The 27,029-nt window shown below is 34.0% G+C and overlaps 1 protein-coding gene across 4 annotated transcripts in view; it reads right to left on the bottom strand.

The window, feature by feature from the left end:
* The window catches only part of WASHC4 (WASH complex subunit 4), a 60,005-nt gene that overhangs the window by 5,902 nt on the left and 27,074 nt on the right, over nucleotides 1-27,029 (bottom strand). For all 4 annotated transcript variants that reach the window (XM_017540600.1, XM_017540606.2, XM_017540618.2 and 1 more), the window contains 16 exons: nucleotides 24,694-24,819; nucleotides 22,351-22,458; nucleotides 21,700-21,846; nucleotides 21,506-21,585; nucleotides 20,181-20,286; nucleotides 19,521-19,637; nucleotides 18,314-18,482; nucleotides 17,879-18,033; nucleotides 16,002-16,076; nucleotides 15,348-15,452; nucleotides 13,151-13,285; nucleotides 10,813-10,921; nucleotides 6,590-6,656; nucleotides 6,052-6,138; nucleotides 2,979-3,126; nucleotides 328-424 (listed from right to left, as the gene is read on the bottom strand). In XM_017540600.1, coding sequence (XP_017396089.1) covers nucleotides 328-424; nucleotides 2,979-3,126; nucleotides 6,052-6,138; nucleotides 6,590-6,656; nucleotides 10,813-10,921; nucleotides 13,151-13,285; nucleotides 15,348-15,452; nucleotides 16,002-16,076; nucleotides 17,879-18,033; nucleotides 18,314-18,482; nucleotides 19,521-19,637; nucleotides 20,181-20,286; nucleotides 21,506-21,585; nucleotides 21,700-21,846; nucleotides 22,351-22,458; nucleotides 24,694-24,819 — 1,831 coding nt within the window. The remainder of the gene's footprint in view (nucleotides 1-327; nucleotides 425-2,978; nucleotides 3,127-6,051; nucleotides 6,139-6,589; nucleotides 6,657-10,812; nucleotides 10,922-13,150; nucleotides 13,286-15,347; nucleotides 15,453-16,001; nucleotides 16,077-17,878; nucleotides 18,034-18,313; nucleotides 18,483-19,520; nucleotides 19,638-20,180; nucleotides 20,287-21,505; nucleotides 21,586-21,699; nucleotides 21,847-22,350; nucleotides 22,459-24,693; nucleotides 24,820-27,029) is intronic.

Below are 27,029 nucleotides of genomic sequence, written 5' to 3'. Positions count from 1 at the left end.
AAAAAAAAAAAAAAAAAAAAGATAGCCAATGAGGAAGCTACAAGGAAACCAGAGAAACTAAATACAAGATGTTAAAACGTACAACCCCAACAAAAACAAAGCCTAAACAAACTAGACAAGTGATCAGCAATAGTAAAAGGGTATTAAGTTATAAATTATGGAAAACAAGTATTGTCAATCACATATTCCAGCTAAAACCATAGTAAACAATGCTCATGAAAAACAAATATATAAAGAGCATACAGACCTATTCTCAAGCAAATGTTTCTAAGAATCCATTATAAGGTGAACATAAAATTAATGGAAAAACAATTCCATTAAGCTTACCCATGGCAAAGCCATCATCAGTAAAGGCAGCTCCAATTTTATTTTTTTTATTCAATTTTTCCTTGCAACTAATGGAATGCTCTACAAAGTTGAGGGTCTAAAAAGATGTAACAAGATGTCAGAGAAACAACTGTGCTAAGAAAATCTTCAGAATTCCTAAAACAGACATTTCAACCATTATAAATAGAATCTCTTCTAGGTATCTGTCCTTTTCATCTGAAACATTTGCTTCAGGTACTCTGTTGGTGAAGATACAACCTATATAAGTGTATCTTCATGACTCTCCTTTCCAAGTCCTTTAAATATGGGCACTCCCTCAATCACTACTTACCCCAAGAACAGTGCCTTGTATATCTCATTATAAAATATTATACACATTTTACAGAGGACACTGAGGCTCGGGAGATTTATTATCTCACCCAAAGTCATATAAGTGAACACTGGAGTTAGCAAAGTAGGCCCGCTTTACTTCAAAGCACAAGTACCCTTAAAAACACATGTAAGACAGTCCTTAACTTACACCTACCAATTCATTCTAAAATACTATTTCTTTTCATGTTCTTAAGTGTGAAATCCTCAAAACAGTACTTCTCTTGAAAATTCAGCTGTTCCAAAATGCCTTATCTAATCATATCTTTTATTCAACAAAGATTTACTGAAGCTTACAATATACCAGGCATCATTAAGTACTTAGGATTAAACAAATGATTACTATCTAGAGTTCACAGTCTAGAGCAACACTGTTGGCAGGGATGGAAATGTGAATCTGTACCGTCCAGTACATACAGTAAGCCAGTAATCACATGCAGCCACTGAACACTTGAAATGAGGCTAGTGTGACTGACAAACTAAATTTTTAATTTTTAAAAAAAGGATTTTTATTTTTGCTTGGCCTTATGGTGAATTTTTAATTTTATGAAATTTCAATTAAGTAACCATATGTGACTACACATGGATAACACAGCTCTAGAAGAGTAAATGCAGAAGTGTTTAAAAAATAATTATGATATACATGTGCTAAGTACTATAATAGCCTACACTGGAAACAAAACCAAGTTTCATTTTTTTGACTGTGAAACTTATTCAGCAATTAATCACCTATTTGTGAAATTTTTATCAGTCATTAATTAAATCTTTTTTAGAAATCTCATTTATCCTTGTCTTTTTTCTGGAACTACACTACAAACTCAAGCACAAGAAGAGTATTCTATACTTCTTTATAGTGTTCTTAATCCACTTTGTTTCCAAATTCTGACAACTGCCTTGTAAAACTCCAGACTTTTGCCTAAGCTTACCAATGAGTTCAGTGCTATCTACAATGATTTGAGTATATTGCCCTTCAAATTAAAAAAATATGGTAAGAACTCACCCCAAGTAAACTATAATACCAAATAAGACACTCTCCCTCCAGTTTGACACTATCTTAAGATGAAAAGATGCTTATCAGATGAATATGAACATTTTTTTGCTATATCACAGGTAAAATACAATTATGATAGAAAATTTACAAAAAAATGTATAAAAGAAACAAAATTCATGGAAAAAAAACTGCTTATGGGCTATTAGCTACTTTCAATAGATAATAATGATTTTAATATGTAAGAAGATGTGTTAACAACTCAGGCAGCAATATGAAAAGTCACCATTCCTGATCAAAATTAAATATAATAAAGAGCTTCATCTGCTGGGTGACATTTAGGTTTTAGAGCTATCTACTCATAATTTTTTTAAACCTTATAGAAACCTTTAGGCAAAAACAACTCTTACTACTAATACATACCTCTTAAACTCTTAACTACATTTTCCCCAATGGAACAACTATTTTTATAATGCAATTTTTGATAACTTGAACTATTTTTAGATACCAACTATATAGTTAGAGCAAGAACACACTATATACTCTAGAAGCATTAAAAATTTAGTCTAGATGTATTTACTACTGAATAGAGAGAATTTATATTCAAACAATATGCTTTAAGAAATATGTTAGAAAAACCTATAACAGCTAAAGTTAGTCTACATTAAGCAGTTATATATATTAATAATTCTGCCCAAATATTGCATGGCATATACTCATGTAACTTAAAATACACTTGAATTTCTCTGGTAATTATTTTAAAAGGTAAGAATCTATCTCAGGCCACATGCGGTGGCTCACATCTGTAATCTCAGCACTTTGGGAGGCCGAGGCAAGAGGACTGCTTGAGCCCAGGAGTTCAAGACCAGCCTGGGCAACATAGTGAGACCCCGTATCTTAAAAAAGAAAAAAAATTACAAAAATTAGTTAGGCATGGTGGTGTACACCTGTAGTCCCAGCTACTAAGGAAGCTGAGACAGGACGCTGGCTTGAGCCCAGGAGGTCAATCCTGAGTAAACCATGATCACACCACTGCACTCCAGTCTGCTGACAGAGCAAGATCCCATCTCAGAAGGAAAAAAAAAAACTACTTTAATGATAAGTAAGTGTCCTTCAGCATAGCTAACAAGTAAAAATTCTATGTCACATTCACTGAGATCACATTTAGTTTTACATATAACCAGGAAATTAAATTAATAGTGTAGTCTGTATGTCTGTATGTATTTCATGTTATAAAGAAACCAGATCTATTCATTCATACTTTTTTAAAAATTCAGGTTCTGGAAATACTCACCAGAGGGGGAACAATTATATAGAAATTTCGAAGATGTATATTCTTTGGCCTTCGAAATTCTGGAGCAAAAACATCTACAAGCATTTTGAAATATTCTGTGCCTTCAGCAGAATTTCGTGTGTGATCACTGAGGACTGAATCCAAATGCCTAAAAAGCAAAAAAATTTTTGGTTCCTTTCTCAAAAGAAGGTATAGCTTTGAAAAAATCCATCTCTCATTAGTTTAGATAAGAACATTAAAAAAGCAAGAAACACTATAAGACACTTTTAAGAAAATTTTCTTGGAGTTCAGAATAAACTCATTTTCTTATGGACAGAAAACTGACCAACATTAGTAAATTTAGTCCCAAAACCAGACATAGTTCTGTATTTCTTCTTCCCAGAATAAGGCCTGTAGAACTAACCTTCATTGTAAATAATCTCCTCTTCCCCTTAAATCTCTAACGTTTCTCCTGCATCCCCTTACCTGAACTTAAACCTGGCTCTCTTTTCAAGAAATTAATTTCCCTCTCAACCTTCAAAAACATCAGCTGCTTTTCTCCTGCATCCCTCATGTGCAGCTACCACCACTTTCAATATTATTCCTCTACCACTGGAAAGTAGAAATCTTCCTTTGTGACTCACATAAGCCAACTTATCTAACTACCCAAATACTCAACTACTTCTTCCTAACAGCAGACATCTGCTAACCTTTTAACTACTGTCCTACAATTATGTAGGATCCCTGCTCCAGTACTTCATTGTCTATGTAGATAATCTACTCATTACCGTGACCCTACAATTCCTTGACTTCACCCATCATGAGCTTTCTTTCACTTAATGTCAATCAACCACTCCCTTGCACCAATCTGGATCTTGCAACTAGCTGTCAGCTTTACCCTAGAGATCTTCTAATAAAATATATCCAACTCTCTGATTTCCTCACACTGCTTCAAAATATTTTTTTAAATGCTCAACTGTTTTAGAGTGAATAGCATCATTTAACATAAGGTAAAGGTCTGATTCTTTCCTTTGAGATACACACCACGAACTATTTAAACCATTTCAGGCACATGACTTCAAATGGCTTATTAATTTGGTACATGCCTTATGTAATCTGGCAAAGAGCAAAGCTATCTAACAGACTATTCCAGAGCAAAGTTTCTGTGCTGAGGCTTTATTCTCATAGAAAGGCATGCATTTTCCAATATACTTTCATTTTTGTTTTATTTGTTAAAATTTCAAGCCTACCAAAGTTAAAATATAGTATAATGAGCACCTGTATACCCTTCAACTAGATTTACCACCTGTTAACACTTTGGCATAACTGTTTTCTCTATTTTTCTGAAACACTTGAAAGTTGTGGACCTTTTATCACTTAGCCCATTAATGCTTTAGCATGAATCTATTAAGAACTAAAACATTTTTCTACAAAGCCACAAAAAACTGTTACATCCACGAATAAAATACAGTATTAACTAATATACAATCCATGTTGAAATCTCCCCCATTATTCCCCAAATGTCCTTTACAGCTATTTCGTTCCTTATCTTCAACAAATTAAGTATCACCCATTACATGTGGTTATCAGGTCTTCTATTCTCCTAATAACAGTCTCCTTATTTTTTTGTCCAGGCCAAGTGTTTCATAAAATGTTCACACTCTAAATTTCTCAGGTTACTTCCTCATAATAAATTCAGGATAAACATATCTGGCCAGAATACAAACTAGGTACTTGCCATTACATTGGCCAAGGTGGAATGTATTTCCCCACTGTAAAGACAGTTTTCCCTTTTGTAAGTAATAAGCAATTTTATGGGATGAATTTCTGAATGAATCCTGTTCTCTACAAACTTTACACCTAATGTTTTAGAAACCATTGGGTATTCTTGCCTGATTTTAAGTATTATAGTGATGGTTACAATTTCCCCTCTAAATTTAACAAGTATTCTTTCATAAAGAAATGACTTTCACCGGGTGAGGTGGCTCACAGCTGTAATCCCAGCACTTTGGGAGACCAAAGTGGGTGGATCACGAAGTTAGGAGTTCAAAACCAGTCTGGCCAAGATGGTGAAACCCCATCTCTACTAAAAATACAAAAAATTAGCTAGGCATGGTGGCATGCACCTGTAATCCCAGCTATTCGGGAGGCTGAGGCTGAGGCAGAGAACTGCTTAAACCCGGGGAAGCGAAGGTTGCAGTGAGCCAAGATCATGCCACTGCACTCCAGCCTGGGCGACAGAGCAAGACTCCGTCTCAAAAAAACAAAAAAAGAAATGACTGTCGTTCCTCATCATTATGATCTTATGATAATCCTTCTTAACATTATGACTCAATGATTCTTTTTTATTCAACAGATTTTTATCTATCATTATTCTTTTTGATCAAATTGTCTCCCCTTTGCCCAGGGGTGCCCCTTCATGACTGATTCAATAACCCGCTAGACATATGAATAAAACACAGTTTTCTAAATATATTCTTAACAATCCTGCATGCCTCTCAAGTTTTATGTTACAAAATCACTATGGACCCAAGTCTTGCACTGTCCAATAAGATAGGCATAGGCTATTTAAATTTAAATTAAGATAAAATTTAAACTTCAATTCCCCAGTCGCATCTGCCATATTTTAAGCGTTTACGAGCCATATAGGGTAGTAGCTACTGTACTGGACAGTGCTGCTATAGATCACATACAAGGAAGAACTAGCATTCTAGAACATTGTTGGTGAAGAGAAATATTTTAAAAAATAAAAAGAAAACAGGTGAAATGAATTTTATGATTGAGGTATTTGGCATTCCTCCTCTTATACTAAATCTTCAAGATTAGTTATGTACTTTATACTTGCACATATCTCAATTTGGACCAGCCGTGTTTTAGGTGCTCAAGAGCCATGTGTGGCTAGTGGCTAAAATACTGGACAGCATGTTCAAGAAGCTGGAAAGATCTTAGAATACTGAAGTCTTAAAAATTATACTTCATGAACTGAGACCATATTTTTGTGTAATAAAAACAGGGGCATATAAGTGACATATTACCCTCTAGTCTTCTCTTCAGAATGTTTTATAAGCACACTATATCTCCAAATTTAGATTACCTTGCTGCTTTTAATGTTTCTTCTGCAAGACCTTCTTCTTTTACTAGTTCCTCAAAATTTACAATATCTTCAAGATCAGGAACGAATCTACATAAGAATTTGGGAAGGCATTTATTAGGTCAAGCAAAATATGTGCAATTGACACAGATAAGAAAGTGAATAGTATTGTAGGACTCTAAACTTCCAACTATGTATTTGGAAACAACTGTGCATTTTGGTAATATTACATCACCACTTTAGTTCCAAACTGAATTTTAGATACGAATAATTATTTTAATGCTTAAAATCATGTAATCTTTACATGCATTCATAAACCATATTGATAAATTAACTATAACCTTAAGAGAAATATTTTCAGAAGTCTGCTGCAGTCTTAAAATTTGAGAAAAATCTAAAATTAATACTTTTCCCCTATATTTTATTGCGAAATATATCAAGAACAAAACACCTTATCTACAAAATCACTTGTAACATAGATTTAAAGGACATAGTTTTTAAAATGGCATAAACAAGGCAAAAATGATGTTTGCATCCATACCTAATGGCATTGCTGCTACAATGAAGACCACCAGATCTTATCATTCGTACATAGCCCATAGCATTACCTTAAAAACCACACAAAAAAATCAGATATTTATATAAATAACTAAACTCTAATAATCAGGAATATAGTTACATACAGTAGTAAATTACAAGGTTTCCACTCCTAAGTACCAAAATATTTTGCTGTATTTTACTTCAGTTCTTGTTCCATAAAAAGTAAAACTGTTACATATTTCTACACTTAAAATATAAACATACTTATATACATAGATATTAAATATTTAAAAATAAATGTTACTTTCATTTGATAAACTAAAATCATTAAATGCTGACTACATTAAAATGGTCAAACTTAAAATTATAGTATCAATAATTTCCCCACTCTCACATTGACAGTCAATCTCAATCTCTCTCTCTCTACGACACATACACACACAGCTGGAACTGATAGCAAGAAATCTTTATTTGATGCCTCCCAAATTTATAACTCTGGCCTAGACTCCTCCTTTGGTGAACTCTAGGTTTTTTATTCAATGCCTACACCTTTATATATAATAAGAATTTTATATTTAATATGTCCAACTCAAACTCAGGATCTTTATCCCCAATTTTGCCTATCCGAGAAATAGGCAATTCTATCCGTTCAGTTGCTCAAGCCAAATGGCTTGAAGTCATCCCTGGCTCCTTCATCTCACATTTTATAATCCAATTACTGGGCAAATTATGTTGACTCTGCCTTGAAAATGTAGCCAGGATCCACCTACTTTTCATTCACCCCCTTCACAAATACCCTCCTATGCCAATCCACCACCATCTCTTGGCTGGAGCACTGCAATACGTAATGGCCTCCTCATTTCCCTACTTCCACTTTTAGCGTCCTGCCACACTCCCCAGTGTGTATAGTATCTACAGAGCAGCCAGCAAATCTTTAAAAACTAAATTAAAGCATATAATGCTTTTTCTTTTTTTTTTTTTCTTTGAAACAGAGTCTCGCTCTGTCACCTAGGATGGAGAGCAGTGGCATGATCTCAGCTCACAGCAACCTCCACCTGGGGGGGGGTCCAAGTGATTCTCCTGCCTCAGCCTCCTGAGTAGCTGAGATCACCGGTGTCCACCACCATTAGTCAACCTGGCTAATTTTTGTATTTTTAGTAGAGACAGGGTTTCACCATGTTGGCCAGGCTGATCTCAAACTCTTAACCTCACGTGATCCACCCGCCTCAGCCTCCCAAAGTTCTGCGATTATAGGCATGAGCCACCACGCCTGGCCCCATATCATGCTTTTTCTGAAAATACTGTAATGGCTTTCCGCCTCAGAATAAAATCCAAATTCTTTACGTGGTCAGTATAGCCCTGCATGATCTTGCCCCTTGCTGCTCTTCAGATAGCATGCCCTGCCACTTACATCTTTGCTTACTCCATTTCAGCCCCTGATTATTTCTCAAAAATGTGAAGTGAGTCAGGGCTTTTGCACTTACTATTGCCTCTGTCTGGTATACTCTTTCCCCAGATGCACATGGCTTACGCCTCAACCTTATTTAGGTCCCTGATCAAATGTCACCTCCTGCTTTCCCTGAATATCACTGACTAGCAGTGCTCAGCCCCCTTCCATCTCCTTACCCAGCACTTATCACTGACATACTATGTATCTTTCTGTCTGCACCTTCCACCACCTAGAGTGCAAAATCCATGAGGACAGCCTTTGTCTTCTTCACTGCTCCATCCCTAGAGCCAACATGTCCTGGCAAATAGTTGGAATTCAATTTATAATGGAACTCACAAATTTTAAAATGTTAAATTTTAACGTTAAAAATTTTTTAATGTGCATCTTTAAAAAAAATCAAATGTCTAGTTTCATTGTTTTCCTCCAAACCATCAAACCAAAGTCTGATGAAACAAAATAGGAGAGCCTCGAATAGACCAGAAATTAACAGTAAAAAAAAAGCTCTGAAGCCAGGCCACCTGGGTTCAAATCTGGTTTCCCACATGTTAGCTAAGAGACCTACAAATTATGTTACCTCTCTGTATCTCAGTCTTTTCATCTGGTAAATTAAGCTCAATAAGGACAGAGACTTTGTTTACTGTCATAAATATCACCAGCACCTAGAAACATTTGTTGTTAATACTTCATAAATGTGGTAAGCTTCACATGAGTTAAAACATATAAAGCACTAAGAACAGCCATGGCACACAGTAAATGCTCAATAAATGTTAATTATTATTTCAGCGGGCAAGTTATTAGTCAAAAAGGCTTTCCATTTTGCTCCCAGATCCTTTACACCTTCTCTCAAAATATTTATCAGACTCAAAAGCACATGACAGTGGTTTATAAGCAGAGATAAGGAATTTATATTGGCCAGGTGTGGTGGCTCACACCTGTAATCCCAGCACTTTGGAAGGCCAAGGTGGGTGGATCATGAGGTCAGGAGATCAAGACCATCCTGGCCAAGACGGTGAAACGCCAACTCTACTAAAAATACAAAAAGTAGCTGGGCATGGTGGCACACGCCTGTAGTCCCAGCTACTCGGGAGGCTGACACAGGAGAATCACTTAAACCTGGGAGGCGGAGGTTGCAGTGAGCAGAGATCAAGCCACTGCACTCCAGCCAGCCTAAGTGACAGAACGAGACTCCGTCTCAAAAAAAAAAAGAATTCATATTTTCTAAGAAGAGAATAAAGAGTAAAATATGGATTCAAGCGAAAAGGATAATATTCCCCAACTGTGGACTATAACCTGGTGGTAACCAAGGTGACATTAGATGGCACTTTAGTGATTATGTATTTAGGGAGAAAATGACTAGCACTCTAAGGCCCATGATTTAACAACTGTTATTTCTAAGGAAAAATTATACTTTCAAAAAATACAAAAACATGAAACAAGTAATAGTGCAGGCAGTATCCACAGGATGCAAAAATTCTGGGTATGTGAATAAATAAAACTTAAGCAACACTACTCTACAAGGACAGCTCTTAATCTGAGCTCCACAGACCCAAGCTTTAAGCATACAGACTGTAGCACATTATATACAAAATTGTGCAAGTATGTCATATAGGCATCAGTTCTAGGGGAATCATCCCAGAGTTTTCCTCAGATTCTCAAAAAAGGTTAAGAACTATTATTACTCCATAAGTTTGCCGCCTAATATTAAATGTCCTCTTGAGGAAACAGTATTTATTTGACAATACTTCATATTGAATGGTTTACAATAAAACATTTACAAAGGCAAAAATCTCTAAGTTCTTGAACTAAAACATAATAGAAATATCTAATATGCAAATCAATTAACTGATAAAAGTTAACTACCATTCAGTGACTTTACTCCAGAACGAAATGCTTATAACTATTTCCCACTGGTAAATTTAAAACTCCCTGAAAGTGAAGGGGTTGTTATTCCCAGCACCTAACAGAAACTGTGGCATAACAGACACTTAGTGAATGCTTGATAAATAAATCGACCTCAAGAAGCAAAATTTTCCCAAAATATAGTCAATAAGATTTTACTAACTGCTTGGTGCTAATATAAACTACCAAGAATATAAAACCCATTTGGACTTATAGCTAAATAACTCTGGTTTAAGTCTCAGAAACATGACTTACTTCTTTCTCTAAGTTTCTCTTTTTTCATCTTTAAAACAATTACATGCCTACCTCACAGGGTTACTGTGAACATATAAAGATAAGGTATAAAGCTCAAATAGGTATAAAGTTTTATTAAGCTATTATTATTTTGAAATATAATTCTTGCTTTTAAATATAAAATACTAATATTAGAAGACAAGTTCTACTATATGCACAAGTAAAATGCTGTAACATAAAACTTAATAATTTTTCATGTAAATATTTTATACCTTCATAGTTAGACTGTAACTTGTGGGAATGTTTTAGAAGCCCAAAACAGTGCCTTGAACAGAGTAGGTATCCAGTAGGTACTTACCAGTTTACAATTATTAATATGACCTTTGAGATAAGTTAGTTATTAAATAACTTTTACTATAATTGAAGAGGTTTTATTTAAATGATTAGTCTACAGTCTATCAATTATTTCCACAACAACAGTCTAATCATACTTAAAAATTTTGGGGTAAGAAAATTACCTGATTGGAGTAAAGTTAAGCTCAGGCACTCACATGAGCTGCTTATTAGTGTGAAATAGTTAATATGTGAGATAGATTGTGGGGATCCGAACTTGATTTCCCAACACTTTTATCATAACTTACCAATTTGGCTGATGAGTTGCCTGAATTGATCAAGGTAACTCTGTCCCTCAGGTGTTATTCCAAGTTTTCTGATGCCTCGATTGAATTTTTCTGCTCTATCAAAAGGATACTAGACAGAAAATTTTAAGGCTACTTTTAGTAAAGATTTCCACCACACAAAATCTCTCCCAAATAAACCATACTGATATTACTCTCCTTTCTAATTTTGTATTTTATTGTGCTTAAAAATATCACTCAAGATTAAGTTTTAAAAATTCATAGGACAAAAACTACCAATGTTAAAGGTCAATATAATTTTTTTTACTTTTTGACATTAGCTAAAGGGACTAATAATCAATGCCACTAACCTAATTTCCCTACCACAATTATTCGCGTCCTAACACCCAACAACTGCAACACACAGAAAAAAGAAACCACTTCCTCCCAGAAACATTTGTTCACAAATGTGTGACCAAGTTTCTGTGGGCTGAATAGGTATTAGGGACTTAGAAACATAGTCCTTCCCAATGAACACACATCAGCTGGGTTAACATTTCTAGTAACCATCACCAATTAAAAAACTACTTTTTAGACTTGGTTAGTAGGAGATTTTAAAAGTTATTCATTTTGTAATAATAAAGCAATTCTTACTTAATAGTATGAATATTAAATACTAGGAATTTCTGCTCCAATAAAAATGAGTTAATACAATCATCTAAGAAACGTAATCTGTAATTTTATTAGATTATTCTATGAGAAAGTAGTATTTTGCTACTCTGACATTGAAGAGAACTACCAATCATTATACAAGAGACCTGGAACTAGGTGAATCTTAAGAAAAGTAATAAAAATAGTTCCATATATGGCAAATCAAATATAGGACCCATCTAAGCCTGTTGGTTTTCTATCCACATGGCTATATGCTCCTGCTGCCACTTAAAGACGATTCAACAGACTCTTCATTTCACTATGGGAAAATTAGCCTAGAAGGTGAAAGGACAACAGCATTTTTTTTTTTTGAGACAGAGTCTTGCTCTGTCGCCAAGGCTGGAGTGCACTGGCAAGATCTCGGCTCACTGCAACCTCCACCTCCTAGGTTCAAGTGCTTCTTGTGCCTCAGTAATATAGTTTGACTTTGTCCCCGTCCAAATTTCAATTGAATTATAGTTCCCCATGTGTCCTGAGATGGACCAGGTGGAGATAACTGAACCATGGGGGTAGTTTTCCCTATCCTGTTCTAGTGATAGTTCTCACAAGATCTGATGGTTTTATAAGGGGCTTCCCCCTTCGCTGGGCACTCATTCTCTTCCGTGTCACCCTGTGAAGATGTACCTTCTTCCATGATTGTAGTTTCTTGAGGCCTCCCCAGCCATGCAGAACTACGAGTCAATTAAACCTCTTTCTGTTATAAATTACCCAGTCTCAGATATTTCTTTATAGCAGCATGAGAATGGACTATACACTCAGACGCCTGAGCAGCTAGGACTACGGCATAGGCCACCATGCCTGGCTAATCTTGGTATTTTTAGTAGAGATGAGGTTTTGCCATGTTGCCCAGGCTGCTCTCAAACTCCCTGCCTCAAGTGATCCACCCACCTAAGGCCTCCCAAAGTGCTGGAATTACAGGAATGAGCCACTGTGCCCAGCCAACAACATTCATATAAATTATCAGTGGGAATATCAATTGTGAAGTATTTCTGGACTGCTAGGCAATATGTACCAGAATTTTAAATGTTCATATTCTTTGTCCTAGAAATTTCTCTTTAAGGAAGTTTTCGGAAACTTGATATTTACAGAGATAGACGTGTAAAGATGTTACTTAGCACTGCTTCTAAGAGGGAAAATTAGAAAAGCCTAAATATTGGTCAACAGAAAAGGGTCAAATAAGGTTATGTAAGTTATGATATACATAGATGTATCCTATCAACTCTTAGAATGAAGCAGATCTATATGTACTGACATGCGATGAGCACAGTGCAAAATGCTATGTATATTACTTCATTTTTACTGTCAATATATGTGTAAAAATATATATGTTTATACACAAAAATATCTGAAAGCCATCGCACTACATTGTTAGCAACTGCCTCCAGAAAATGGAATTGAAAGAAAAATAAAGGTGGATATTCAATTTATTCACTCTGTATTATTTAAATGTTTAAAAATAAGCATAAAATAAAGTATCATCTGGCTACATTGATCATCTAACTTTTTTCTTACCTTAAGATAATGCAGAGTAAGAAATTATAGGGAAAATAAAACTAAAACCCCACGAGATCTAAATAATGCATTTTAGCATAAATATTTGCCATATACTCAATAGCTGATACAAATACCTTAAAAAGAATAGGTAGCCTACCTTATGATCATTTTGGTCCTTAATTTCCCTGAAAAATCGAATATCTTTAATCAATCTGGATTTGATGTGTTCATCATACATAAATTGGCTAAATATATAGAACTTCTTTTTCAAAAACTGGTAGGTGAAATTAACCTATAAAATTAAAATTCAAAAAGTTAAAAAATATATAAATATTCAATTCATATCAGTTTTACCGTATAATAATTACCTATAAAGTACTAATTATAAGGTCTATTTCATATTGGACCTGAAAATATCTAAAGTTTTTTATTGCTCAAATTCATAAAACTTTCAGCTCCTCTGACATATTTTTACTAAAAAAGAAAAAAAAGGGAAAAAAATGGAAAACATTCTCATGATAGGACTAAGAGCTATAGTGAGAATCACAAAACCAGACTGAAGACCTTCGTTTTTAAGCCATGATTCGTAAGTTTCTCTGTTTCTCCATCAATAAGATTACTTATTGCTAATCTCCAGGTCTAGAGTGATAGTAAACATGGTGCTCTCTGAACTTTCCTGAAGATACCACACATTTGATTATCTATCCATAAATATTTCTGATCACCTCTTACACGCAAGGCAATGTGCCTTCTCCTATGCTAGACATGGTCCTTGTCTTCACGAAGTTAATATTCCAGAACAGGTGACAAACATTTTAAACAAGTATTATTAAATAAATTATTAAACCTCTACTGCAATAATTTCTAAAAATGTTAAGTATGTGTGTGCTTTAAGAATAAATAACAAAAGGCCCTGACCTAGACTCAGAAAATCCTAAGAAAGTGGGGTATGAGCTGAGCTTAAAGTCAAAATAGCACAATAAAATTAATTCTAATCTACAGATGAAAATAGCATAAGATTAATTCCAACCTACAGATGAAAATCCTAAATTCATTTCCATCCCCACCCACTCTCAAGTATTACTAATGATTCTGACAAATTTGTACCCTTTTTACTCAGTATTCATTTACCCAATTATGGAAATGTATGATTTTTGAGAACTTACCTTGTACCTTAAACACTATGCTACTCTCCCTGTTTTTTCCCTTTGCTTTTTTTTTTAAATCTCCTTGGCAGTCTTTTTTTTAAATACTTTCCACTTTTAATAGTGGGTAACTATTCTGCCATCCTCTGATTTCTATGATCATTTCAACAACAGACATCCGTAGTCTACATTCATTGGTATAATTAACTGACGAACGTCTATATGCCTATAATTACTGTGAAAGCAGGAAATATGTTTTTTTCACACTAGTGCCTAGCACAGTGCCTGACACATAAAATACATTTATATCTCTTACATGAACATTTGATAGATGACAGAAGTCAAGGAAGATCTTACTCTCAAAAGTTTAGAGTTTTATTTATCCTCAAAAGGTGCAAACATGATCATTACATGGATAACTCCTTATTTTCAATTTAAAATTGTATGTTTCATTTCTATATTGATAACCACTATAATGATGAGCTCCAATCATATCATTGGCTCAAAATCTTCAATGCTTTCCCACTGTATGCTAAAATGATCCCAAGTTAACTTTCCATTTTTTCCGAGTTCCCTACTGCAAACGTGTTTAATAATACTGTACTACTTAAGCATTCAGTCTTCTCTCCTAAAGGAGAAATTAATTGTGCACTGAAAGCTACGTAAATTCAAAGACTTCTCTTTTTCTACAGAGGGAAAAACAGCATCTGAGTTCAAATGACTCCTTCAAGTGAATGTCCATTTCTAAGAAGGTTCAACGTATTTTTAGTAAGTTCCTATTTATATGGATATCAAATAACTAGTAACCCCTGCGCCAAAAAGGACATAAATAACATTAAATAAATTACTATCAATTATTCACTTTCAAAAGTGAATATTCAGAAATCACAGAATCAACAGATAAACACATATTTATATGTGCACACACATATTAATGTGCTGATGTCCTCAAATATCTAATGCTATTTATAATGATGGCTCTGAGATGGTAAGCTATCCTAAAGTGTCTTTTGTATCACAGCACCCATCACATTCAACGCAATTTTAGCACCAGATATTTTAATTATTGCCAACCAGAAAAAAAATGGAAATTCATGTAAAATATAAACTAGTAGTGTACATTTACCAGAATATTCTCTGTGAAAACCATCTTCCAAACTATTAAACAGGGGTCTATTACCCACCCAACCCCCAAAGAAAAGTTCTTACGGTTGTATTCATAATTCCCGTGCCATGTGTTCGAATTGAATTAGCAATATGCCGAATATTAATAGTATTCAAATGCTTGTTATTGCTTGTTCGTTCAATAAAAATCTGCAATGAAACAAATTTATGCTTATAACAACACAACATATAGCAAACACTGGTCAAACAGTTATCCAAAGATAATTTTAGAATCTATTTCATTAAAGAGAATTTAATTGAAAATGCATTCAGGAAGACAGTAGAGGTGAGTACTGTATCCTTAATCAGAAAATCTGAAATCCAAATCCTTAATCCAAAAATCTGAAATCCAAAATGATCCAGTGAGCATTTTCTTTGAGTGTCATGTTGGTCATCGGAAAGTTTATGATTCTGCAGCATTTCAGATTTTGAATTTTCAGATTAGGAATACTGAACTGGTAAGTATTATACAAATGTTCCAAAATCCAAAAAAATATGAAGTCCAAAACACGTCTTGTCCCAAACATTTCAAATAAAGGATACTCAAACTGTACAATCAAAGCAAAGAAATAAATAAGGCCCCTAAAACAATTATTTTTTGTTTCCTTTAATTTTCACCCATGAGAATTAATTCCTTGCCCCTCAGCCTTCCCACTGTATATCCACCCACATTAAAAAAAATTTCTAAACCCTACTCACCTGATTGTTGAGATTATAGAGGTATCGGGACACAAATATATGAATGTTTCTCATAATTTCTAAAACATCAAGTCCCTACAATATAATCCACAGAAAAGTTTTATTATAATTCTTTAAAATAATCAGTTAAACTTGTATCTGCATAGTGACTTACTGATTATATTGTTTCCTAATATTTTTAAGTTATTTTGAAGAAATATATAAAAGGTATTACCAAAGGTTAAAAGACAATCAAGACTATCTCCTTAGGGAAACCTGGCTGCTTATTACTTTATCTTTTGCATAGACAGAAACAGTTAAGTTTAAATATTCAAAGACCCATGACCCATAGTCATCTCCCACCAGCCTTGAGAATATTTGTCTCTTCAACAATCTTCTCTACATTTTCTTTCCACAAAGTAAACTAATGGCCAGATTTTAAAAGGTAGTCAGGATATGTTGTGACATTTATAAAATACATACTATTTTTCAGGTAGTTTGCAAGGTTCCTTACATGTAATTCTAAAATATGAGGTATCATTCTTCTAAATTTCACAACAAAATGAAGCTTAGAAAATTCTCTGAGGCAAAATAGCTATGAAGCAGCAGGACCTTGGGATTTTAGAAAGTCTAATTCCAAATTGTTATGCTTCTTTTGATCACACCACACCACTTTTAAAGTACAAATTATCTATTAATCCTTCATTCTTCAGATATTACTCTGAACACCCAAAAGTACCATATAAATGGTTCCATAGTCTTTTCTAATTAGGGCTCAAAGTAGCATCACAATACCTTTTTAAGTTTTTATTATAACTTTTATCATATTCTAATCTAAAAATTAGTTTACACATTTTTTCCTCCCACTAAACTGTACATGAGCTGGGACTGTTTCTATTTATCTTTGTATTCCTAAACATAGTTCAGTGAATGAATGAAAGAATATATGAACTAATGCTAGAAATAATCCCTACATGCTGCAAGATAAAGGGAAAACTAGAATCCTCAAATTTTAGAACTGAATAAATGTTTTTTGGTAAATATTATCTGGATCACCTTAGAACTCCATGCAAATTATCTGATAACATAAATTATTACATTCATGAGATACTGTCATACTGTACATTAATTGAATTAACAAAGCTAATTGTTTTCCTATACTCCTCATTTTAAGAACAAATACATTTGTAAATTTAAATTTAACCATTTTTCCTAAGATATTAAATTTTATATGCTATAACCAGGATTAGAATTCTTAACTGTGACTTTAATTGAACGTGTTAAAATTCTACAGAAGTCACCTCACTATCCTAGTGTGTTCTGAAAAGCTGTATATATATATCTCATTTGCTCAACAGAAGGCTGAATGTAAGCAGGATGCCAGTGGTAAATTCTTTCATAAAGCAATTTAGCAGCATCTAATTTTTTACTGTTGTCAAGTATAAGATTTTATATGGCAAATAATTTCTTTTTTTTTTGAGATGGAGTTTCACTCTTTGTTACCCAGGCTGGAGTGCCATGGCGCGATCTCGGCTCACCGCAACCTCCGCTTCCTGGGTTCAGGCAATTCTCCTGCCTCAACCTCCTGAGTAGCTGGGATTACAGGCACGCGCCACCATGCCCAGCTAATGTTTTGTATTTTTAGTAGAGACGGGGTTTCACCATGTTGACCAGGATGGTCTCGATCTCTTGACCTCGTGATCCACCCGCCTTGGCCTCCCAAAGTGCTGGGATTACAGGCTTAAGCCACCATGCTCGGCAATAATTTCTTCAGAAATAAACACATACTAAGTGAAGCAGAAAAAAAAAAAAAAAAAGACTTCCTTAAAAAATACTATTATGGTCGAGAGTTAGAGTATGCTTAAAAAAAAAAAAAAAAAAAAAAATTTATACTATACCTGTTCCAAAGTCTGACTGGGAAGATGTGCCTCTGTCATAACCAGTCCATAACGCTGAGTAGCTAAGTTTCTCATCTCACTATAAGTGGCCCAGTCATGAAGGGCTACTGTTGTTAAATTGTAGAAAGTCTTGTCTAGGTAGTGAGTTACATAAGCTACCAAAAAAAAAAAAAATCTCAATTTATGAAACAGTAGAAAAGGAAGAGAAATGAAACTAAAAAGGAAAAAACAACTTGTCCTTGAACATCAGATTTGTACCTCTAAAATAAGATATTAAGAAATACAAATGAGAAAAGAAACAAAAAGTAATTAAAGAATAACAATACTACAATATAAAATTTAAATATACTGTCAAAGTTTTGTTTATTTAATAGTACGGCAAAAAAAAGAAAAAAATAGAGAATATGACTCTAAGAAGGAAAACAAAAGACTCACCCCGAATGTTAATGAAACGATTGAAAAACCGAATTGGATTCAGAGAGAAAAAAAGAGCCAGGTCTTTCATGCCAACTTTGAAAGGGTTGCGGTCATCCAGCTTTAAATGAGTATGCACAGAAAGTCGCAGATCCTTCTCTATTTCTTTGCATAATTTATCCAGCAAATGCTATTCACAAAAGATTTGATACCTTAATTTTTCAAAATGATACAGCAATTGTATTGTTACCCTACATGTCTATGCTCCATTTTAAACCAATAGGTTTTTTGGTTAGAAGCAGTTACCTAAATTCTGTCTTTATTTTCATTAATGCCTTAAGCTTAATACTCTTGTGAAGAAAATCTAAAACTAATGATTGATGGCACCATTATAAAAAACATGAATATGCAACTTAAAGCATGAAATTTATGGAAACCAGCAACAAAAGAGGAAAGGTCATGAGGACAAGCAAGACAGGAAAGAAAAAAAACGCTTCCCTGTAATAACAATTTAAAAAATTACAAAATTCACTGTGCTAAAGGTAATAAAATTAATCATCTTTTCTGGTCTACCAAGGAGTTCTAAATGATTAGCCAGGCATGTATTTTATTTTCTAAATAAGAATATTTAATATAAGAAATTATAAAAAGTTTTTCACAATTTCATCAAACCCAAGTAGGATTATATTGTAAAATTTCCTCATTTTTAATTCCTCCCTCCTAATAAAAATATTGCTAAATGGAAATTTAATGTTAAACTTATCAGTGTTTATAATACATAATTCCTTAAAAAAAAGGGGGAGCATGCATATTGGGTTCAAATTACTTTCATTACACACTAAGTCTTTTAAATAGACAATTTCCTTCTCTTAGGAGCTCTTTAAATAAAATTCAGTAAAATATTAATAGTTAAGTTGCTTTAACTGGACCATCAGCAGGACTCAACATTCAAACCTATTTCACATTTGCATTCTTCTAATAAACAACTTTAAAGTATCTATTTACAAGAGTAAATCTAAAATTTCCTAATTCCTAGTCTGATTTCTAAATTAGGAATTACAAACCAATTAGCATAACAGTGATACTATAACTAAAAATAGTTCCTTGTTCTACCCAGCAGTATATAAATAATTTTAACTCACTGATAGTCTGCTTCAATCAAACATTTTTTTCAAACCACTATATTCCAAACATGTTTTAAGCTTTTCAATCTCAAATATGATGTTACCTCATTTAAAATTTCCATAATTTCCTTGTCATAGCAATCCAGAAGTATCTCATAGGACGCTAAATGCCTTGCATGCATCATAGCAGGTACACAGTCGCGCAAAGCACTGAACATGTACTAAGAAGAAAATTAAAATGTACATGAATTTAGAAAAACCAAGTCTCTAATCTAAACAATATTACAGAAGTTAATTATCTTGAAAGGTAAAACCTCAATCTGAAGGAAAAGTGATTTTCCACAACTGTCTTAACTAAGAAAAAGAACCTAAAGCATGTAATTTAACTAAATATACCGAAAAAACACAATCACTAATCCTTTCCCATCTAGTGCATTCAAATATACTTATTTCCAAAAAAAAAGAAAAATTCAAATATTTTTTTCTTATTATTATTTGCTGATGAGTAAATGTCAGACTACTAAGACAAACTAAAATTAAGTGAAATGAGAATGATTAAGAACATGAAGAAATTAAATATATTAATGTTAACTTCATTTACAATAACATAAAATTTAACTACAGGCTATAAACACTGAATATGCAGTTTACAAAAGTCAATTTTAAAATAGTTTATTAAATTAAATAATCTATTTTAAACTAAAATGGTTTATAAAGTGACTTTTAAAATGATGGGGTTATTCTTTATACTATTCTTTACTTACATGTAATCTGGCTGCATCAACAGCATTTTCATATACATCATCTAAATAAATTGGGAAGACAGCTCGATGCCAGTATAAAAAACAACAGTCACATTGTGTTTGGACTCTACAATGTAAAATAGTAATCAATCACATCAAAACTGAAGAATCTCAAAACAATATGAAAGGAGTGACATCTACTACCAGATAAGAGTTCCATCTTACACATTTTGCATTCCCTACATCACTTAACACAACATAATATAGAAAATTCACAAAAGAAATGCTATCGAAATGAAACAAAGGTAACAAACACTCCAATACCTCACACTGTCAGAATTCTGCACATATGCTTTAGTTGTAAACCATACTTGAAAAATGATATGCATAATATTCCAATAGAAGAGTTTAAAATAAACTTATTTATTTACCATTTTTGGTTTTGGTAAATAAAAATAAATTCATTTTCAATATTATTTGCTGTGACTAGACTTAAATACTTGGATCACATGCTCCATTTTCCCTGACCCTAAATTGGAAAGCAAAAGCTTTAAAAAAAAAAAAAAAAACTGTGACCAAACAAACAAAAAAAAACAATCCCCACACTTAACATGTCTATAATCTTTGCCAAGTGACTATTTCACACCTTAGAGAGCAAGAGAATGATCATTAAATATCTTATAATGAAGGGGGTTCAATATTTCTTCCAAGAGCGGAAAATTAAATTCCACTAACAAGAAAAATGTCAGCTTTTCAAAAACAACAAAAAATAAGTTACAAATATGAATACTAAATGGAAATTGCTGTAACCTTAATTCGGCTGGAAATAAAAATTCAAAAGACCTGTTTCCCTTCAAGAAACTTACTGCTTACTCAACAAAAAGAAAACAAGAAAACCAGACGTAGCTATAAAAATAAGCCTTCCAAAAACTAATTCAACAACGTAATTCAAATTCATGTCTGAAAATAAAATTACACAACACTACATATCATGGATCTCTAAGTCTCACACAAATAGATGAACTGTGTTTTAAAGCAGCAATTTAAGTCCACTAAAGATACCCAACATAATAATCACAATATGCATCAGAGTCTGCCAGATGCTCTGAGGTTGCACTGCTTTTTCTCATGTGAGGTTTTCTAGGGGCTACATGCTTCCTGTAGAAGCAAAGCTAAATAAATATGATCCCTAGTCACAGTCTCATTTCGGTCATGCTAAAGAAGTTACAGAAAGGAACTAATGCTCTATCTGGATTTTATTTCTTCTCTTGCTATGCTAAAAAGAAAATCAATGTTTCTATTAACCCTGTCTTTAGAGTACTACAGCATATCCCAGTCCTACTTACCGTTCTCTAAGTTCACTGATAAGATCCAGTTTTTTCATGACTACTTGAAGTGGAAAGAGTTCTTCATCTTTAAATGTTTTCTATCAGGGATGGGGAACAAAAGAGAAGTTGCAGTCAAAGGTTTCTAGGGTCAATAACAAGGGAATTGTGAAATCTCAGATCTCATTTCTGTTCCATAATAGCAATACCCTTACCATCTGTGTGCCAACACTTAGTGCCAAAGAAACAATAAGTCGCCGTTGCTTTGTGCTTGGTCCATTTAGAGTGTTTTCAGCCAAAACCAGAGCAGAGAGCACATCAAGACGCTGTTCACTGTATTTTTTGTCAGAAATCACTCTTTTCTTAAAAATAAAGCAGGAAAACTATTTGTTTTGTTTCTGATGCAGTAACAAAAGACTCAGAAGAAAAACTTATCTTTTCCATGACTCAATTTAAGAGAACATATACAAATACTTTCCCCGTTGAGCTTCTAATAATATTTTATATTTTACTTATATAATATGATCCCTTACTGCTGTCAGAAGCAGCAAATATATTAGGCATACTTTAATATTTCCATATTAATTTAATACGAAATCATTTTTTTAAATGATGCATCAATTTCAAAAGTGCAAACAATGTCTTTTTTTAAGAAGTGTATTAATGTATTACATGCTGCAATTTCACAGAAAAGATAATGCCAATAACTTGAAGTAAAAACTGTAAAATACTATGGAGATAAATAACCAAGCATATTATGTTTGAAGGAAGGGAGTAAACAGGTTAAACCAGAAAACATATAAAACTACAGAAGAGCAAACAAAAAAGATAACATAATTATACTAAATACATAATAATTTGCATACCTTGGCCACAGAAATAGAATTAAGAGCCTGATGCTGAAGGTGCTGTGTTATATGTGAAACTGAATCAGCCACAACCATGCTTCTCCTGTAGAACATATGCTCTATTGCCTAAAAAGAATCAGAAATAATTTTGTAACAATCAAAGCTTTTAGGCAAAGTTATAGAAGACCTTTATGACCTTAGGCTAAGGAAGGGATATGTAAATGAAATACAAAAAAACCTTACAGGCTGGGCGCAGTGGCTCACGCCTATAATCCCAGCACCTTGGAGTTCAAGACCAGCCTGGCCAACACAGTGAAACCCCGTCTCTCCTAAAAAATAAAAAAATTAGCAGGGCATGGTGGCATGTACCTGTTGTCCCAGCTACTTGGGAGGCTGAGGCAGGAGAATCACTTGAACCTGGGAGGCAGAGATTGTGGTGAGCCAAGATGGCGCCACTGTACTCCAGCCTGGGCAACACAGCGAGACTCCATCTCAAAAAACAAAAAATCTTACAAAGTAAATATAGGGCTGATAAATTTAACTATACTAAAATTAAGAACTTCTGTTCACCAAAAGTCACTATAAAGAAAATAAAAACGCAAGCCAATGTATCACAAAATATCTACCAGGTACAAGTAAATAGTGTTCAGGATATAAAAAGACCAAAATGAATGAAAGATTTTGTTTTTTAAAGGCACACAATCCAATTAAAAAAAATGAAAAGACATGAACAGATTTTTCACAAAAGAAAAAACACAGTTAATAAATAGTTGAAAGGATATTTACCATCACTAACAATCAGGGGTTAAATATTTAAAATCATAATCAAAACCAATTATACTCACAAATTTACCAAAAAAAAAAAAAATGAAGTTCAGTAATACTGGTGTTGGCCAATTGGAAATACAATTTTATTTCTAATGTGATTTTCGAATGCATTATGGGAGGCATATACATATATATATGTATATATATTCTGTATCTAGAGAGACAATGTGACATCATCTTGAAAAGCTGCACATATGCGTAAGATACAATCCAGTAAACAACATTTAGGTATATAATTTCTTAGAAAAACTCTTGCACAAGTACACCAAGAAACACATATAAGAATGGCAGCATTGTTATCCACAGGAAAACTATACAACAATGAAAATGGATGCGCTACTCATCCTAACATGGATATGCTCAAATACAAAATGTTGAGTAAAAAACACAACACTGAATAAAAAAGCCAATCAAAAAATACATAAAATGCTACTCCACTAATATAAACTTCAAAAACATATATAACAATTAATGTTTTATAGATTCATCTGAATTTGGTAAGCTAAAAAGAAAAACAAGGAAATAATAAATGTTAAATTCAGGACAGTAGTTTCCTCTGAGGTGGACGGGTTGAGATGCAATTAGGAAGAGACACACAGAGTGCTCTGAAAATACTGGTAACATTCTATTTCCTAAGGGGGACAGTGGGTGTTTAGGTGTTTATTATTATTTTTAAAACTATGCTTATGTATTACATATATATTCTAACACACGCACATATACTCTATATTTATATTTCATAAAAATAAATCTATCATAATATATCTATTAATAAATAATATAAAGAAAAATAGCCTTATGTTAACTAACTTCATATGCATGTAAACACTATAATGGATAATGTTGGACGAGTTTTTTTTTGTTGTTTTTTGTTTTTGAGACGGAGTTTTGCTCTTGTTGCCCAGGCTGGCATGCAATGGCGCAATCTCAGCTCACTGCAACTTACGCCTCCTGGGTTCAAGCGATTCTCCTGCCTCAGCCTCCTGAGTCGCTGGGATTACAGTCATGTGCCACCATGCCGGCTAATTTTGTATTTTTAGTAGAGATGGGGTTTCACCATGTTTGTCAGGCTAGTCTCAAACTCCTGACCTCAGATGATCCATGCACCTCAGCCTCACATAGTGCCGGGATTACAGGTGTGAGCCACTATGCCTGGCGACAAGTATTTTTTTTTTTTTAACTCATGCAACATTTTTAAAACTTCCATGAATAAAACTTTACTAATAATATTAAAGCTAACCTTTCCAATTTCTTTCTTTTCTCATTACATTAACTTTTTTTTTGTTTTTTTAACTAAGTCTGAACTGGACAGATTAGCTTTATTTAATAAAGTTTCAACATAATAACCACTCTTAAGTAGTTACTCAGAAATTTCTTTAAATGGGTAGTTCCTTTATTCAGCTGAGAGATAAGTACTTTCTTATAATTTTTTGTTCTCATATAATCATGTAGTCAAATCTTACAAGATTCTCCAAATTTAAGCCTGGGTCATTTCTCAGTTATGATGGCAAAGCAGAATAATCTAAAACCTACCTTGAGAAGTTCAACGAGTCTGCACAATGCCTTAACTGAGGTTTTGGTCATTGGCTTTTGCATGGACATGTAGAGATTCATCGTGGTTTTAATAATGGTACTAATACTATATGCATATAAGAAGCCCTGTAAAGAAAAACATCGATTACAATCACAAGGAAAAATTTCTTCAAGATTTCATTATCTATGTAACAGATGTTATTCCTCAACTTACCAATAACTAATGTTTCTAAAGTTCATTTTAAAGCCAACTCTTAAGATTTGGAAATACTTTTCCTCACAGAGACAGTGTTATACATGGTGGTTAAGTTTCAAAGCAGCCCTTAACCGTTTATTTATTCCGTACTGTCAAAATAATACCAGAAGTTTAGTACTGTCAAAATAATAGTGTATACTCGAAGTTTAAGAATCTTTCCCTTAAAAAAGCTTTGAGTGAAACAATTTGGAGGTTAGAAGGATATCTATTAATCCTTATCTTACCTGCCAAGGAAGAGAATAAAGACTCCTATCTGTTGCCACGTACGGCAAGAGCTGAGGACTCTAAGGAGTTACAAATTGAAAAATAAGGAGAAAGAGACCTGCTCTGTAGTCAATACAGATATGCACAGAAATTTCTGAGTTCCAAGCCAACTCCCCCTTTCCTCTTCACCTAGACCAACCCCCACAGTCCATCTGCTATCTTGTCCTTGCCTAGCTTGGTGCTAATTAGGCTTTCTCTCCTTCCGACCCAATGAGAACAGATTCTCCCCTCCCTTTCTATTCATGATGAAAGCCAGGTCTTGTGAGGTGTTAAAAATCTTTTAATGGTATTAAACTCAGGAAAACAGTGGAATAAGAAAACAGAAAAAAAGGGATATTACTTTACAAATATATTTTCATTTAAAAAAGGGACACACAGAAAGACAAAGATAATGATGGAGATTCTTTGGGTCTATAAAGGTCCCAAAAGAGATATATGTACAGTTTAGGAATAAACCTTAACTATGTTATTGCAGATACATTCAACGAGATAGGTTAGAAGCTATATGCCAGTGTTCAACCTTTTCCTCCTGTCCCACCACATGTGAAAGTATTCTCCCATCAGAAACAGCAGCTCACTAAAGGAATGATACTGAGCACAAAGTAGGAGCTCCTCTGAACCACTCACAAAGTTTCTCTGTGGCAAAGAGACATGCTAAATTAAGAAAATGAAAAAAATCAGAGACTAAGAAAGGTGACAGTAAGACCAAAGCTTGGCGCATACATGCAGAAACAGCCACAAGTTTTACCTTGTTGGCTATAGGACTATTACATCAAACCCTACCCTAGTGCAGCCCCAGGAAAAATTAAAAAACACAAATAAGGAAAGCAAAAATCTAACTCTAAGGCAGAAAAGGGAGTCTTCCCTTTGTTAGGGGGACTTGAATTCATTATAGAACTCCAGGACCCATATTACCTCATTCCCAGATAGCCATTAATTTGTGTTGAAATCTAAATTGTGGGGGAGAGGGTAGTCTGGACGCTGTATCAGTTAAAAATAGAATAAATAATTTAGACCAGCCTTCCCACTGAGAACAACTACAAAATCTGGGCAAAATGGTTTTAAAATGCCTCACAGGGTATCAAAGAGGATTCAAAAAAATAAGAAAATAAAGGGCCAAGATCTGGAAGAATACAGAAACTTAGAGAATTGAGCCTGGCATTCAGGGTTGCTTTCGCTGAGAGCATCTGCCTTAAAAACAAAAGCCAAACATATCTTTCAATACCATCTCACAGAGAAGGGAGATTAAAAATAGGAGCTCAAAGCTCATCAAGGAGGTTACCATCTAAGTTAGCATCCTGAAGGATTACCCACCAAAAAACAAGGGTGAATTCAACAACCACCACAGGATCAAAATCCTGCTTCAAATCATCTTGATCTCTGACGAGGTTGATGTAACCTGGGTTGCTAACTGTCCAAGACTAACTTGTACAAAAGCAAATACAAATCCCTTCTGGAGGGAGAAAATATCCAGATCCTCAAATTACATCGACAGCTTTTCATATACAATGTGTGTCATTCTATAAAAAAAAATAACCAGGTAGGCTGGGTGTGGTGGCTCTCGCCTGTAATCCCAGCACTTTGGGAAGCCAAGGCAGGAGGATCATGAGGTCAGGAGTTTGAGACCAGCCTGACCAACATGGTGAAACCCTGTCCCTATTAAAAATACAAAAATTAGCCAGATGTGGTGGCACGTGCCTCTAATCCCAGCTACTCGGGAGGCTGAGGCAGGAGAATCACTTGAACCCAGGAGGCAGAGGTTGCAGTAAGCCGAAATCACACCACTGCACTCCAGCCTGGGCAACAGTGCAAGACT

The sequence above is a fragment of the Cebus imitator genome, unplaced genomic scaffold (genome assembly GCF_001604975.1).
Source record: "Cebus imitator isolate Cc_AM_T3 unplaced genomic scaffold, Cebus_imitator-1.0 Scaffold8, whole genome shotgun sequence".
Classification (NCBI taxonomy): Eukaryota; Metazoa; Chordata; class Mammalia; order Primates; family Cebidae; genus Cebus; species Cebus imitator.
Note: the sequence above shows the minus strand (reverse complement) of the source record. Positions and strands in the feature narration are given on the sequence as shown.